The sequence below is a fragment of the Schistocerca serialis genome, chromosome 7 (genome assembly GCF_023864345.2).
Source record: "Schistocerca serialis cubense isolate TAMUIC-IGC-003099 chromosome 7, iqSchSeri2.2, whole genome shotgun sequence".
NCBI classification, from domain to species: Eukaryota; Metazoa; Arthropoda; class Insecta; order Orthoptera; family Acrididae; genus Schistocerca; species Schistocerca serialis.
The window spans coordinates 481,991,597-482,008,233 of record NC_064644.1 but is presented as its reverse complement, the minus strand read 5'-3'; the positions used below and the strand labels follow the sequence as shown (position 1 = coordinate 482,008,233).

The 16,637-nt window shown below is 38.6% G+C and overlaps 1 protein-coding gene across 4 annotated transcripts in view; it reads right to left on the bottom strand.

Annotated features, from left to right (window-relative positions):
* The window catches only part of LOC126412132 (mucin-17-like), a 76,318-nt gene that overhangs the window by 43,062 nt on the left and 16,619 nt on the right, over positions 1 to 16,637 (bottom strand). For 2 of the 4 annotated variants that reach the window (XM_050081576.1, XM_050081577.1), the window contains exons 2-4: positions 13,211 to 13,363; positions 9,450 to 9,629; positions 8,547 to 8,623 (exon numbers count right to left, since the gene is read on the bottom strand). In XM_050081576.1, coding sequence (XP_049937533.1) covers positions 8,547 to 8,623; positions 9,450 to 9,622 — 250 coding nt within the window. In that variant the 5' untranslated portion in view covers positions 9,623 to 9,629; positions 13,211 to 13,363. The remainder of the gene's footprint in view (positions 1 to 8,546; positions 8,624 to 9,449; positions 9,630 to 13,210; positions 13,364 to 16,637) is intronic. The other 2 variants (XM_050081578.1, XM_050081575.1) reach the window with 1 other exon arrangement.

Here is a 16,637-nt window from a genome sequence, read left to right as displayed (position 1 = left end):
CATCACCAGGCTTTAATGTTGTACTTGGAGCCACTCGAAAATAGCTTTTACGAAAACGTTTACATCATTATGGTCATATTTTTGGAAAAAAGAGGAAAAAATTTGTAAGAAAATAAACTGAACCAGCATTTACAGAGTTGACTGATCAGAATGCAGATCTACATCTACATCTACATTTATACTCCGCAAGCCACCCAACGGTGTGTGGCGGAGGGCACTTTATGTGCCACTGTCATTACCTCCCTTTTCTGTTCCAGCTGCTTATGGTTCACAGAAAGAACGACTGTCTGAAAGCCTCCGTGCGCGCTCGAATCTCTCTAATTTTAGATTCGTGATCTCCTCGGGAGGTATAAGTAGGGGGAAGCAATATATTCGATACCTCATCCAGAAACACACCCTCTTGAAACCTGACGAGCAAGCTACACCGCGATGCAGAGCGCCTCCGTTGCAGAGTCTGCCACTTGAGTTTGCTAAACATCTCCATAACGCTATCACGGTTACCAAATAACCCGTGACGTAACGCGCCGCTCTTCTTTGGATCTTCTCTATCTCCTCTGTCAACCCGATCTGGTACGGATCCCACACTGATGAGCAATACTCAAGTATAGGTCAAACGAGTGTTTTGTAAGCCACCTCCTTTGTTGATGGACTACATTTTCTAAGGACTCTCCCAATGAATCTCAACCTGGTACTCGCCTTACCAATAATTAAATTTATATGATAATTTCACTTCAAATCATTCCGCACGCATACTCCCAGATATTTTACAGAAGTAACTGCTACCAGTGTTTGTTCCGCTATCATATAATCATACAATGAAGGATCCTTCTTTCTATGTATTCGCAATACATTACATTTGTCTATGTTAAGGGTCAGTTGCCACTCCCTGCACCAAGTGCCTATCCGCTGCAGATCTTCCTGCATTTCACTACAATTTTCTAATGCTGCAACTTCTCTGTATACTACAGCATCATCCGCGAAAAGCCGCATGGAACTTCCGACACTATCTACTAGGTCATTTATATATATTGTGAAAAGCAATGGCCCCATAACACTCCCCTGTGGCACGTCAGAGTTTACTTTAACGTCTGTAGATGTCTCTCCATTGATAACAACATGCTGTGTTCTGTTTGCTAAAAACTCTTCAATCCAGCCACACAGCTGGTCTAATATTCCGTAGGCTCTTACTTTGTTTATCAGGCGACAGTGCGGAACTGTATCAAACGCCTACCAGAAGTCAAGGAAAATAGCATCTACCTGGGAGCCTCTATCTAATATTTTCTGGGTCTCATGAACAAATAAAGCGAGTTGGGTTTCACACGATCGCTGTTTCCGGAATCCATGTTGATTCCTACATAGTAGATTCTGGGTTTCCAAAAACGACATGATACTCGAGCAAAAAACATGTTCTAAAATTCTACAACAGATCGACGTCAGAGATATAGGTCTATAGTTTTGCGCATCTGCTCGTCACCCTTCTTGAAGACTGGGACTATCTGTGCTCTTTTCCAGTCATTTGGAACCCTCCGTTCCTCTAGAGACTTGCGGTACACGGCTGTTAGGAGGGGGGCAAGTTCTTTCGCGTACTCTGTGTAGAATCGAATTGGTATCCCGTCAGGTCCAGTGGACTTTCCTCTGTTGAGTGATTCCAGTTGCTTTTCTATTCCTTGGGCACTTATTTCGATGTCAGCCATGTTTTCGTTTGTGCGAGGATTTAGAGAAGGAACTGCAGTGCGGTCTTCCTCTGTGAAACAGCTTTGGTTCAAATGGCTCTGAGCACTATGGGACTTAACATCTATGGTCATCAGTCCCCTAGAACTTAGAACTACTTAAACCTAACTAACTTTGGAAAAAGGTGTTTAGTATTTCAGCTTTATGCGTGTCATCCTCTGTTTCAATGCCATGATCAATCCGGAGTGTCTGGATATGCTGTTTCGAGCCACTTACTGATTTAACATAAGACCAGAACTTCCTAGGATTTTCTGTCAAGTCGATACATAGAATTTTACTTTTGAATTCACTGAACGCTTCACACATAGCCCTCCTTACGCTAACTTTGACATTGTTTAGCTTCTGTTTGTCTGAGAGGTTTTGACTGTGTTTAAACTTGCAGTGAAGCTCTCTTTGCTTTTGCAGTAGTTTCCTAACTTTGTTGTTGAACCACGGTGGGTTTTACCCGTCCCTCACAGTTTTACTCGACACATACCTGTCTAAAACGCATTTTGAGATTGCCTTGAACTTTTTCCATAAACACTCAACATTGTCAGTGTCAGAACAGAAATTTTTGTTCTGATCTGTTAGGTAGTCTGAAATCTGCCATCTATTACTCTGGATAAACAGATAAATCTTCCTCCCTTTTTTTATATTCCTATTTACTTCCATATTCAGGGATGCTGCAATGGCCTTATGACAATTGATTCCCTGTTCTGCGCTTACAGAGTCGAAAAATTCGGGTCTGTTTGTTATCAGTAAGTCCAAGATGTTACTTGCTCGAGGTAATTTTCGGATAGTGCACTCAGTATAATGTCACTCGATGCTCTGTACCTACCACCCGTCCTAAATATCTGAGTGTCCCAGTCTATATCTGGTAAATTGAAATCTCCACCTAAGACTATAACATGCTGAGAAAATTTATGTGAAATGTATTCCAGATTTTCTCTCAGTTGTTCTGCCACTAATGCTGCTGAGTCGGGGGGTCGGTAAAAGGAGCCAATTATTAACCTAGCTCGGTTGTTGAGTGTAACCTCCACCCACAATAATTCACAGGAACTATCCACTTCTACTTCACTACAGGATAAACTACTACTAACAGCGACAAACACGCATGCAACCTATCCTTTCTAAACACCGTCTGTGCCTTTGTAAAACAGGATGACTCCATCCAACAGCATTCCTGGGAATTTTGACTTTATGGCACGTCACAGTTTCTGTAGTGTCTTCATAGCACTAAGCATTTATTGGGGTTCCACACTCGAGAAACCCGACGAGCAGAGGTGATCTACAATCAAAGACGAGGGTCGTCATGGCCTTATCAGAACCTGTGTGAACAGCTTTGGATTTCTTTGATGGAAGAAGCATGGGATGTTTCCACTGCTGTTTTTGTCGTTTGTTCGCAGGCCTTCACAATGCTGTTGGATGGGATCACCTTATTGCAAAACACCCACCCCCCACACCTCAAATCAGATGAAGGCTACACTTCAGCAATTTGGTTTGGGAAACACTGCAACATCCTCCATACAGCCCTTATCTTTCTCTCTGTGATTTTCACATATTTGGTGCCAAAGACAGACATGCATGGACATCTGTTTCTGTAGGATGAGGAAGTGCAATAGTGAGTGCAACTGTGGATCTGCTGGCAGCAGACTATGTTCTATGAAACAGGAATTGGTCGTCTTGTCTCCCACTGGAACACATGTCTCAAGGCATGTGGTGATTACTTTTGAATGTAACCATTGCATGGTCCCATTGTGGCGGGTGTTCCGTTCTCATTTACATGTGATACAGTACAGCATATACATTTAAAATGATACATCAATGATGAATTATAAGATGTAATACAAAAAAATGTTTTCTACTCATACAATTTGTATGATCTGTACATCAGTTCCTAGCATACTGTTTGATAATGACCTGTGGAGGAAATTGCAATAGTGGTGGAAAATAAGGCAGAATAACATGTTAGTCTTAATAAAATTCTGAAAGATTGTGAAAAGTTAATCATAAGTAGGTGAAATACAACACTTAATTAAAATAGCTGTATAAATCAAAAGTCTCAATCATTTAATATATTTGTTGCATCATTTAGTAGATTTTTTACATGTCATACTTATATTATCGACTTCTGATGCTTCCTACAATGAAAGAAACAAAAAAAAGAGTAAAATGGACTCTAGTATTTTTGTTAAACATGGTTTTCGGAAGTATGTCTCTAATGCATCCAAACTGGAAAATTCACAATCATTAAAGCATCCATTTTGACTTATGGCAGTGAGACACTGACTTTTAATGCAAAAAAAAGTTGACAAACAGTGAGCTTCTCAATGAGCAATGGAGAGATGCATGAAGGAGTTACGAGGAGAGATAGGAAATCACACAAATACAACAGTTAAGAGACTGGAATGAAATACATAATTATTTCATTTATTTATTATTGCATCAGCAATATAAAGTATATAATCAATGAAAGGAAATTGATTATTGACATTAGTTTGTACATTGATTGACCAGAAATTGGGCACATCGAGGGCATTAAGTGTCACCCTCATCAGGTCTCTCAAGGTGCATTTGTCTAGAGATGAAGAACATTGCAGTAGATGGTTATTAGTCTGCACAGCACCACACTTGCAAAAACTTGATTCTAAAAAAATGCCCCACTTCCATTACTGCAAGTTGGTCTTGCATCTCTTGATACTACTACAGCGTAGTCTGTTGAGAGCCTTCCATGTTGTTCACAACTTTGAACGACCAGTGAACTTCTGTGTTCTCCATCTGCTTCTATGCCCTTGAAATCCCACAAAGGACCTCAGGTTCTGGAGAAGGTTTCTGATATTGAAGTTTTTGATGATGTCATACACATTTGTGAAAAGAAATTGATGACTGACTGTGTCATACGCTGCAGTGAGATCAATGCATACAGTGCCAGTGACAAGCCATTTCTCGAAGACATCCTCGATGTGCCATTTCAAGTCTAATATCTGTGATGCATAGCTTTTTCTTTCTCTGAAGCCAGCTTGCTTGCAATCCCTGAAAAACAAGCCTTTCCAGGACATTGTACAGGTGACAGAACAGGGAAATAGGTCTTTAGCTTTTAGGATCCAGGCAATCTTTGTGCGATTTAGGGATAGTAGTAACTCAAACCTTCCACCAGACTTTGGGGATATTGCAATTCTGGAAACAGTTGTTTGTTACATCTAGCATCCAACACATGTTAACAGGATCAAATTTCTTAATTTTCTCTACTCATATGTCATATAATCCAGCTACTTTACCCCAATTTGCACTTACTCAGCTTCAGTAAATGGTGGAGACAAGATGTTACTTTCTTGGTCATACTGCTGTGTTATTGGTTCTTACTTATCTTTCTGTATTGAGTTAGTTTTCCATTTACTAGCAGCTGATGGGCAATCATATCAGCATGCTTGCTAGCTTCGGTGTTATCATTACCGAGGTGGCATAATAGTTTCTAGGCCTTTTGATTGCTCTTACTCATGTCACAATCTGCTGTTAACTGAAACCACCCAACTATCTTAGCCACAGATATGAAGGAAAGAACACTTTGTGTGAAAGTTTTGCAGATCCTCTGAATAGATACCCTTAAAGAAGCCTGGACGCTGTCAAGAAAATTGTTGTACTCTTCAGGAATTAGAACAATGCTCAGAATTTTCTCATCCAGTATATCAGACAATTTCACCCAGTCAGCCTTCTTGAAGATGCATCTCCACTTATAACAGACTTACTGGGGTCTTAGTGATGGCAAAATTTTACACATGATTGGCCTGTGTCATTTGTTTGGTATTGGACATATAGCTTTGGAACATCTATGTGCAAAAATTTCATTAACAAAAAGAAAGTCTGGGTTACAACCTCATCCTCATCTTTCACAGCTAAAAGAAGGAGGAAGTTTGCTATTGTGGATGAAGGTAAGTTGAAAAGTTTCAGCCCATGACTGAACTCCTCCTTTACTTTTGTCGTCATGTGCATAAGCCCAAATATGACTGTGGCTGTTGAAGTCACCTATCACAGAGGCGGCTTTACCTTTAGGAAAGTTTCTGGTGTGGAACAAAGGAAAATTTTGTTGCAGGAGGTTTATAAACTGAGGTAACTACACCGCTACTTAATTGCACAGAGATAATTTCAATATTGTTTTCATCTGATTGGCAAACACTGCAGATTTTCAAACTGGGCTTTACCAAAACATTGCTTCCATACCATGCATGTGATCTTTCAGCAACCAGTTCATGCTGGGAACAAATGTGTGTCACTGCTGCATATCTCAGTGTGTTTTCCTAGCACACAGAACATCACACTGCAAGTCACGACAAAATTCGTGCAAATGTTGTTTCTTGCATGATGATGTAATTATACATATTTTGCATATGAAATGGAGATGGGCAGATGAATGGACCAAGGAAATTCGTTGCAGGCTTCTAAGGGCTAAGAAAAGTTCAAGGTGACAACAACAGAACATATATAGCATTAGAAACCATGAACACGGATATGTGGAACTCAACCCTTAAAAGGCACGGAAGAATCAGAGGAGTCCACCAACCAACAGTGGATTTGGAATGGTTACTGAAATTGCTGACTGTGATGGTATGAAAGGATTGCCAATGTGAGTGTTAAAATTAAATGTGCATCTGCATACAGTGTTCCCTAGATGCAACAGTTATAAGCACTGACTCCATACGATGACCATAAAAACCAGAGAATTCACACAAGTTTTATAACTATCCCACCAAATAATCAATACATACAGTGAAACTCATAGCTATTCCTTTCAAGGAGATTAGTGTGAAAAAATTATCATCAAGTCCTATTGTTGCTTTCCTTTTATCATGCCATACTTTTCCAACACACAGTGAGACAGGAAAAAAAAAATATTGTTAATGCTTTAAGAAGGAAAATCAGAGTTTTAACTATCACCTCAAATAAACAAACTTATGTCATTATTATTTTGTTTGTAGGTAAGTACACACACACACACACACACACACACACACACACACACAAAAAAAGCGCTCGCGCAGGCATGCACGCACGCGCGCAGGCATGCACGCACGGGCGCAAAATCCTCATGCCACAGTACCAGAGCAAGCCACTAAAGGAGCCACAAAGTAGTGCAGCCCATTGATAAAGTGGAGTATCAGGCAGTCATTTATTTTCAGCAGTAGTGAAAATGCTGCAGCTGTGTCAGGCCAATCTAGACTGCTAAACAAGTAACATGAATTGGCCTGAAATTATTGTAACATTTCTGCAACTGCCAAAAATGGATTACTGCATGACACTCCACTTTATCAATGGGCTGCATCATTATGTGGCTCCTTTAATGGCTTGTTCCATTACTGTAGCATGGTGATTTCAATGTGTACCAAGGCTGTAGATAGGTATCTGAAAATTAACTATGTAACTTTCTTTTTTCAAGGTGATACCTAAAACTTCATGACTACTTCTCACAAACCTCCAATAAAGTTATAAGATATGCTGAATTAGAAGAGTGTGTGCATATCAACCATGCAGAACACACAACAGTGTCAAAGGTACATTTGTAAAAGATTAATGGTAGATGCAGACAGGCAAAATAAAAAGACTGTTAAACAAGTTAGCTTTCGGGCAAAGGCCTTCTTTAGAATTAAACTCTCTCTCTCTCTCTCTCTCTCTCTCTCTCTCTCTCTCTCTCTCTCTCTCTCTCACACACACACACACACACACACACACACACACACACACACACACACACACACACACGTACGCAAACAGAACTCACAGAGTGGCCTCTGCCAGCCAGTGGTCATGTATGTGTGTGTGTGTGTGTGTGTGTGTGTGTGTGTGTGTGTGCGTGCGCGCGCGTGCTCGCGCACACATGGAAAAAATCCTTTTGGCCAAAACTAACCTGTTTAATAGTCTGTTTGTTGTGCCTGTCCGCAATTCAACATCTCTGCTATATGGTGAGTAACAATCAATTGCTTTCATAATACTGTCATTATTCCATCCTGGATTTTCCATTGTTTAATAGCAGTTGTACATTTACAATACAGCAATACAGATGTGCCACGTACCTCTTTCCTCACTTCCTCTTTTCAACAAGATTTAAGACTGGGAAATCTCTAAAATTTCCAAAACACTGTTTTGTATCTGACATGCAGTTAGCTGAGCAAATTGTGGGGAAACTAAAGCAATGAGACTGATGAAATGAGGTAAGAAATGGGTTATATTAAAGATCAAATCTTGCAATGATAAGCATCAGAGAAATGACAATTGAAAAGTATTCCAAATGCCATTTCACTGTATTCTAACTTAATTCCAGGATATGTGCTTGACAACTACAATGTGGACAATTACATACCAAATCTGATAAGCTACTGTTACAGGTAATGTGCCACATCACTTTTTAATTTTACTATTAAAGGTTGTACAGTCAACATTAAACTGGATTTTTGAAATTTTTGAAATAATGTGATAAAACATCTATGTACCTATGTCTGTTGTATAAAGTCACAAGTTCTATGCACACCTTTACCAAAGCAGTTTCAGATACCACACTCAAATTCTAAGTGCTAAAAGGTAATGCAACTATATTCAGTTGGAAAGTCATGAAGCTGTAACTGAAAATAAATTGGGAAAAAATGTAAGCATTTGGGATGATTTTGTTCAACAGAATCACATACAACAGTGTGTGTTGCAAAATGTATTCCTAAGAAATTCTAGCATATTAATATTATTCACTCTGTGGCTGACAGGTAATAGTACTCCTAAGGAAAATTACAACACTTCATAGGTAAACAAGGAAATACTGATATACTACATTTTTTTAAATATATACCACTTACCCAAACCTCTCTTGATAAACTCCATTTTCCGCCTGCAGTTGTACATGCAAATGTGATCCAGTTTATGTACATATTCACTGGAATGAAAATAAACAACAAAAATTACAGCATTATCTGATGGAGTAACAAGGTGGTTTTGAAGAAATGGTATAGGGTTAAGATCAACTGTGGTAAATGAAAAATTTGAATAGTGACATAACAAGGAGACATTAAAAACATATATCGAAGTGGTTAACAAAGACAAATAGCAGTTTTCTACTTGTACACAATTTCAACTAATTAAGTGAGGAGAAATCATTCACATAACGTAAATGAAATTATCATTGGTACAAGCAATAAAAAATGGTGGACTAGGTTAGAATGGTTAATTTTTGTGAAACATAGTCAATTTATACAATTAAAAACAGACACAGTCATAAGGTCAGTCCTTTCAGTAAACTGTGAAGAGGGTTAGGGGTTGAAAAGAAAGAACACAGAAACTGAAAGCAACCAATTCTCAGTGGCAGCCCACAGTTTTAGCTCTTGTGATCAGCACATTTTCACTGGTAATCAAAGCATGACAACTAGTTACACCTATTCAATTTAATCAAATGAAAATATATTAACTGTCTACTTATAATGAAAAGGATGCTAGTAGGTCCAGAAGGACAAACTGATTAACACACAGAATGAGCAACTTTATTTTTTGGGTATCAGGAGAACTTAACAGTTATTGCTCTTTCATCTCTGCTGGACTAGACCTTTTTATTACTTTATCCTGAATAGTTATTAAAGAAAGGACAAGAAACATAAAGACATTAATTAGCTTTTGACGAATTTACACAACAAAAAGGTCCAAGATTAAAACATATTGGTATATGAAAGATTATTTAAAATTTATTAACCATGCCAATAGAAACTTACTATTTATCTTCATCAAAGAATTTGACAGCTGCAATAAGATCTCTCCGCAAATCTTCTCGCACCTCTTCTGGTAGTTTTGTAATATCCTGTACCTCACCAGGCCACCAACATGAACCCAATTTCACCCACACAACATCACCTTCTAAGTACTGTACCTCTGTTTGCTCACACATGCCCACCCTATATACAAAAGGAAAAAAATGGTAACAGTAACACATTTTTAGAACATTATTTCAAATGTATTTTATGATAAAGCCATTACTTATAAGTTTACTCTCTAACAACTGCTGTATTTCAAAGTGTGGTTACAGAAATTTAGCTCTAATAGAGATATATTTATTTTTCCACATACAATACATATCAACAGCACCATAAAAATGTAATATCTAATACGTGAAAAGTAATTTTCAATGCACCAAAACACAAATAAGATAGAGACCTTTGATAAAAAATTATACTGACAAAATAGGCAAATGGATATACAACATAGTCTTCAAATAGCTTCAAAGTATACAGGGGGTAATAGAATATTTTATAGTGTTTCTAAAGAAAAGACTAAATTCTTTACAATTTGAATAACAGCACAATGGTGACATATTGTGATAGTAAAAATAAGAAAAGATTTAGACACATCAGGTCATATTCACATGACAAAAACAATAATGAAAAATCCAGGTTCAAACAGGCACACTACAATGAGTTAAGTATAGTGGAGACATTACGCAGAAAGAAGCCACATAAAAAAAAAGTTTTATATCATAGCTCAGATTTGGACTTGCATTCCTCATATAATGCTACCTGTTTCAATGTGGTTTTAGCAACCAAAAAAATTAAAAGGTAGTTAATAACATCAGTAAAACATTTAGACATAAGAAAATAAACGGATAAATTATACAAGTGATGAGATCTGATCTAACAATGTCACTTGTGAAACATGTTGACATATTTCAGTACCCACTGCTTCAGTTAAATGGAAGTGCAAATGAAACCTCATGCATGCGAAGCTGTTGGGTATAGAGAAACAGCAGAGAGACCATCCAAAGCTTCCCAGATGTTTAAAAGCATATAAGATATTAGATCAATCCTAGCTCATTAGATAGGGCATTATATAACCTTTCGCAAATTATGGACCATTTAGTGACGAGGTAAAAACTGTAGCTGTGGTACTCGGAATAACTATGCACAAAGTGCACTACTGAAGTTGCAAGGTAGGCAAATGATGCATCATGCACATGAAGAGAAAGAAATACTTTGTGACAACACCAGTATGATTTCTGCTGCATGCCAGATGCTCCAGCTGTTTTCTACTCTGGCAACTAGAAAGTCGATGTATACTCTATATTTATACAGCATGATTTTTTCCACCGTGTACAAACTCTAGAGACTGATCACTGAGAGGATAAGGAACAAAAAAGGTATAATGAACTTACATCCGGAAACGTGTGGTTTCCTTGCTAGCCACAGTTACAGTATGCGTGGTTTGCTCCTAGAGGGTGGTAATGTTCCGTTCCTCATATGTCATGCCCTAACCCCTTCTCCTGCCAGTCATTGGTAATGTGTCTGATTCACATCTCTTGCTGACTCACCTTATAGTAGATGTGATACAGCGTTGTACACAATGATTCTGAATTCGAATCGAGAACTTGCCAACATGGTATTTACTTATGAAAAGGCAAGTGGCAACAGGCAGCGAGGTTGTGTCAGGAGACTTATCCCTGCCAACAACAAGCACAGCACTCAATGTTTGCAACAGTGTTTCGCCATTGGTCTGAGACAGGGTCATTTCAGGAAATCATGAAGGACATACCCTAAACGTTTGGACACCAGACATGGAGGAAAATGTGATTACACTGTGAAGGCGACCGCTGTGTCAGTAACGGGCAGCTGGTCCGTCAGTACAGGGTAAGCCAGGTGACCATGCGGAACATTCCCCATGGCAATTGTTACTACCCTTATCATTTACGGTGTGTGTAGGGCTTACTAGCTACAGACTTTCCACTCTGAGAGCAGTTTTGTCACTGTTTCCTTTACCAGGCAGCTAGGATTATGATATCTGTGTCATGCAACCTACTCACAGATAGGCCACCTTTACGCGGAGCGTTATCTTCAACTATCTGTTATCTTCAACTATTTTTTGTCTTCAACTATCTTTTGTCTTCAACTATCTGTGGGATAGTATGCAGAGCCCCCACGGTATGGTGACAGCAAATCGTCAGCATTGGTGCAGCAGGAATGTGTGGGCCAGGATAACTGATGACCGCATTTTGGGACCAGTCTTCCTTCCACATCACCTAACAGGATGAGGCTAATGGTGTTTCTTTTGGGTGACTTTGGGTCCCTGCTGGAAGAAGTGCCATTGATGAGTCAAATGGTTATGTGAGTGCTATATGATGGTGCTCCAGCCCACTTCGCCAGTAACCTTTAATGTCCGGACGCATCTCAATTGTGTCTTCCCTGGTCAACGGATCAGACGATGGAGTCCAATTGCATGGCCTGCTCGTTCATTGGCTCTCAGCCCGTGTGATTTCTGGTAGTGGGGCCGTCCAAAAGAATCATGTCTGCAGAGCCCATTCCAGATGTGGAGACAATGGAGCAGTGTATTCAAGCTGCCTCTGACATTATTCGGATGCAGCCTGGCCAATGTGATCATGAGAGACACAACATGCTAAGGCGTATACACGCATGTACAGAGGCACGTGAAGGCATTTTCGACACACACTGTAACTGTGACCGCATGGTACAGTGCATGTTAGACCACAATCTCTAAAGCAATGTGTGATTGAAGAAATGTTCTCTAGCACGGAGACCATTCATTTCCAAACATAATTTCATTAGACCTTTTTTATTCCTCTCATCAATCAATCCCTAGGCCACTAGAGTTTGTACACGGTGGAAAAATCACCTCTATACTTGGTAAATTATTGCTATTATTTACTGACATAATACTTGTATTTTATGTCACAGCAGTAATCAAGTCAGCCATGACTAAAAAGCCTCATTATATCTAAATTAATACAAAAACCAATGCTAATCGCTGTAAATTAAGACCACGGCTCAAGCTACAGATAGACGCCGTAGACTAATGCCATTCGTGAGTGAGTCACATGGTATGTTGGTCCCCTGCTATTGTGCATATTTTACTATACCTAGTATAATTTAAAAATAATCATAAGTTAAGCAGCATATATTGGTTATAAATCATGGAAGTTCAGTGGTTGATGAGAATTTAAAGATCAATTAAAAAGAACAGATTTTTTACATGATACAACTCTACCACATAAAAACCACCTCCTCACTATAGTCCTTAAGATGAAAGAACAGCCCTGACAGTCACAGTGGGATTGGCACAGTTGTGTCATGCATCTGTCACAACCATTCATGTATCGCAATTTTGTATACATCTCTTCAGCAATGTACCAGTGTTGTTCCAGCTGTATAGATGAGTACTGTTTTTAGTCACATAGCTTTGGTGCTGACAGCAGCCTTTTGCACTTTGCATTGGAAAGCTGACAACAGGACTGATAACTGTCAGGGTTCTTCTTTTTGCTATATAAAGTGTAGAGCTCATGCCAACGAAGTACTATTGTTCTAAGAATCTAAAAAGTTTATTCTTAGACAAATGATTCACAAAGGAACCAAGTGTCAAAAACATTTTGAGGGGCTTATTCAGGGCGATGTCAAACTTCTATGAAAGCATCATGAATTTAAAAATATACTGTAGAAATAAGTATAACTCTCTACTATGATAATTAATGTCTTACTCTTCTGGAGTCTGTTGTAGGAAGTATCAGTATAAGAGCTAATAAACTGAAAGGGTCATTCCAATGTGAGTACAGGATGGTTTCTTCTAGGCATAGGCTGACATGTTCCTAACATGATCACCATCATCCTCGTTTCCTGGCCATTGTTAAGAACTGAAAATGAGTACCATTTACAGTGATACTGTTGTTATTATTTCTTACTGATTCAGTGAACTTAGTTATAAAGCACTTAATGAACTGACATGTTACATGGCCCTACACGAATGTTACAATGGTCACGTAGAATAATACACAATATGAATAAAGAGCTTAGTTAATACAAACAATGGTCACAAGGAATAATACACAATATGAATAATTAACTTAGTTAACACAAAGTTATCAGAGGCTGAGAAAAATATATAAAGCTATAAATATTGGATACATTGTACGCAAAATCATGGTTGAGTGCTTAGCATTCACTGGTGATTTATGAATCAATATTATCACTAGGATCCAGTAAGCTCTAAAACAGGAATTAATTATGAACCTTGAAGCTTTCTCCAGTGTTCTGAACACTCAATGACATTCTGGGAGTGCAGCCAGTCGACATTTATTAAGACACACAATATTTTGTCTGCATTCCTGCCAGACATCTTCAGGTGGGTCATCAAAAACACAATGAATGTCTATGTCACACAATTATTTACAGTGTTGTACATGTTTTGTTAGTGCATCAAGATTGTAATTGCAAGACTGATTGTACTGCTAGCAGGCAGCATTTTTTATGTTGAAAATGTGATACTGTTTTCTGATGGATTACCACAACCCTTAGTGTACTCCATTATTTTTGTTCAGAGCATATCGTGGAAATAAGGGGATTCCACATGTTATCCAATTGATAACCGCTTTTCCAAATAATACAGTTTTCTGCCATGTGTATCTCATGAGACTCTTTAATAACAGAATCCCAAAATTAATAGGCAGTAGACAAAATCAGTGTTGTATCATATTTCATTGTATGCCACATGGATATACAATGATCAGCAAGGGCAGATTTTATGGCATGAAAAAGGCAAGTACATCTTCATCTATACTCTGTAAACCACTGCACCAGTTATTAGGGCTTTCCCCCTTTCCATTCACATACGGAGTGTGGGAAGAATGATTGTTTAAATGCCTCCGTGCATCCTGTAATTAATATATTCTTGTCCTCACAATCCCTAAAGAAGCAATGTGTACGTGGTAGCAGCATACTCGTAAAGCCATAATTTAAAGCCAGTTCTTGGAACTTTGCAAGTAGGTTTTCTCGGGATAGTTTATGGCTATCTTCAAGAGTCTGCCAGTTCAGTTTCTTCTCTCTATCACAGGTCAAACAAACCTGTGACTATTTTTGCTGCCCTTCTCTGTATATGTTCAATATCCCCTATTAGTACTATTTTGTACAGGTCTCACACACTTGAGCAGTACCCTAGGATGGATTGCACGAGTGATTTGAATGCAATCTCCTTTGTAGATTGATTGTACTTCCCCAGTATTCTACAAATAAACAGAAGTCTGCCACCTGCTTTGTCCATGACTGAGCCAATGTGATCATTCCATTTCATATCCATACAAAGCGTTACATCCAGGTATTTATATTAACTGGCAATTCCAACTGTGACTCATTGGTATTATAGGACATTACTTTTTATATATATATATATATATATATATATATATATATATATATGAAGTGAATAATTTGAAACGAGTTGCCTATCTTTGAACCATTCTGAAATCTTATCAAGATCTGACTGAATATTTATGTATCTTCTTTTTGACAGTATATACTGCAGATAGCTGCACTGCCTGTTAAAAGTCTGAGATTACTATTGATATTGTCTGCAAGGTCATTAATGTACAACATGAACAGCAACGGTGCCAACACATTTCCATGGGGCACAGCACAAGTTACTTCTACATCTGTTGATGACTCTCCATCAAAGATAACTCGCTGCATCCTTCCTACCACAGAACCCTCAACTGTCACAAATAATGCTTGATACCATATACAGTCATACTTTAGTAATCAGCATAGATATATTAGTGAGTCAAATGCTTTTTGCAAATCGAGAAATACTGCATCTTGATCAATGTTTTCAGAATTCAAGTTTGTTGGCATGGAGGAGATCATTCTATTAAAGATATCTCATTACATTTGAGCTCAGAATATGTTCCAAGATTCTACAACCAATTGATGGCAAGGATATTGGACAGGAGTTTTGAGGATTAGTTCTACTACCCTGCTCGCAGATGTGTGTGACCCGTATTTTCTTTTCAATTACAAGGCAAAGATTTTCTTTATCCCTATCTACAATACAATATAGTTCAAAGAGGGGCTAACTTGGATCCAAATTCAGTATAATACCTGACAGGGATTCCATCGCGCCCTGGAGGTTATTCAATTTTAACGATTTAAGCTCTTTCTCAGGACCACTGCCAGTAATATCTATTTCATTCACCTTTTCAATGGCACTAGAATTAAATTGGGACAATACCCCTCAGTTTTCCTATGTAAAGGAACATTGAAAAATACCAGAGTGCATTTGTGCTTTTACTTTGCTTCCCTCTTAATTTCAGTTTCTGTCTCAACCATGAGTGGATGTGGACTTTGGTGGCACAACAGTCTACATACATCCAAAATTTCTTTGGGTTTTGTGAAAGATCATTTGACAATATTCTGCTACAACAGACACTGAAGGCTTCATTCATTGCTGTCTAGACAGCCAAAGACATTCCATTCAGCATCTCTCTCTCTCCCTCTCTCTCTCGTTCTGCTGGGTGCATATCTCTCCAGAGTGAGGTCAACTACTCTTTTTATCTTGAGCCACTGTTCCCCTACATGCTCCTGCCCTATGCTAAAAATTTACATGTCGTCATTGCAGTGTAACACTACTCCTTTTGTTATTTAGTTTACTGAACATGCAACACTTTCTACTTGATTTAGTTGCCCTTTGCACTTTGATAACCACATCACGGTCACTCACAACCACCTTATGGTCACTGATATTAGTTATGAAGTGGACATCCTTATAGTGCAGAACAGGGAATCAGTGATCATAAGGCCGTTGCAGCATCCCTGAATATGGAAGTTAATAGGAATATAAAAAAAGGGAGGAAGGTTTATCTGTTTAGCAAGAGTAATAGAAGGCAGATTTCAGACTACCTAACAGATCAAAACGAAAATTTCTGTTCCGACACTGACAATGTTGAGTGTTTATGGAAAAAGTTCAAGGCAATCGTAAAATGCGTTTTAGACAGGTACGTGCCGAGTAAAACTGTGAGGGACGGGAAAAACCCACCGTGGTACAACAACAAAGTTAGGAAACTACTGCGAAAGCAAAGAGAGCTCCACTCCAAGTTTAAACGCAGCCAAAACCTCTCAGACAAACAGAAGCTAAACGAT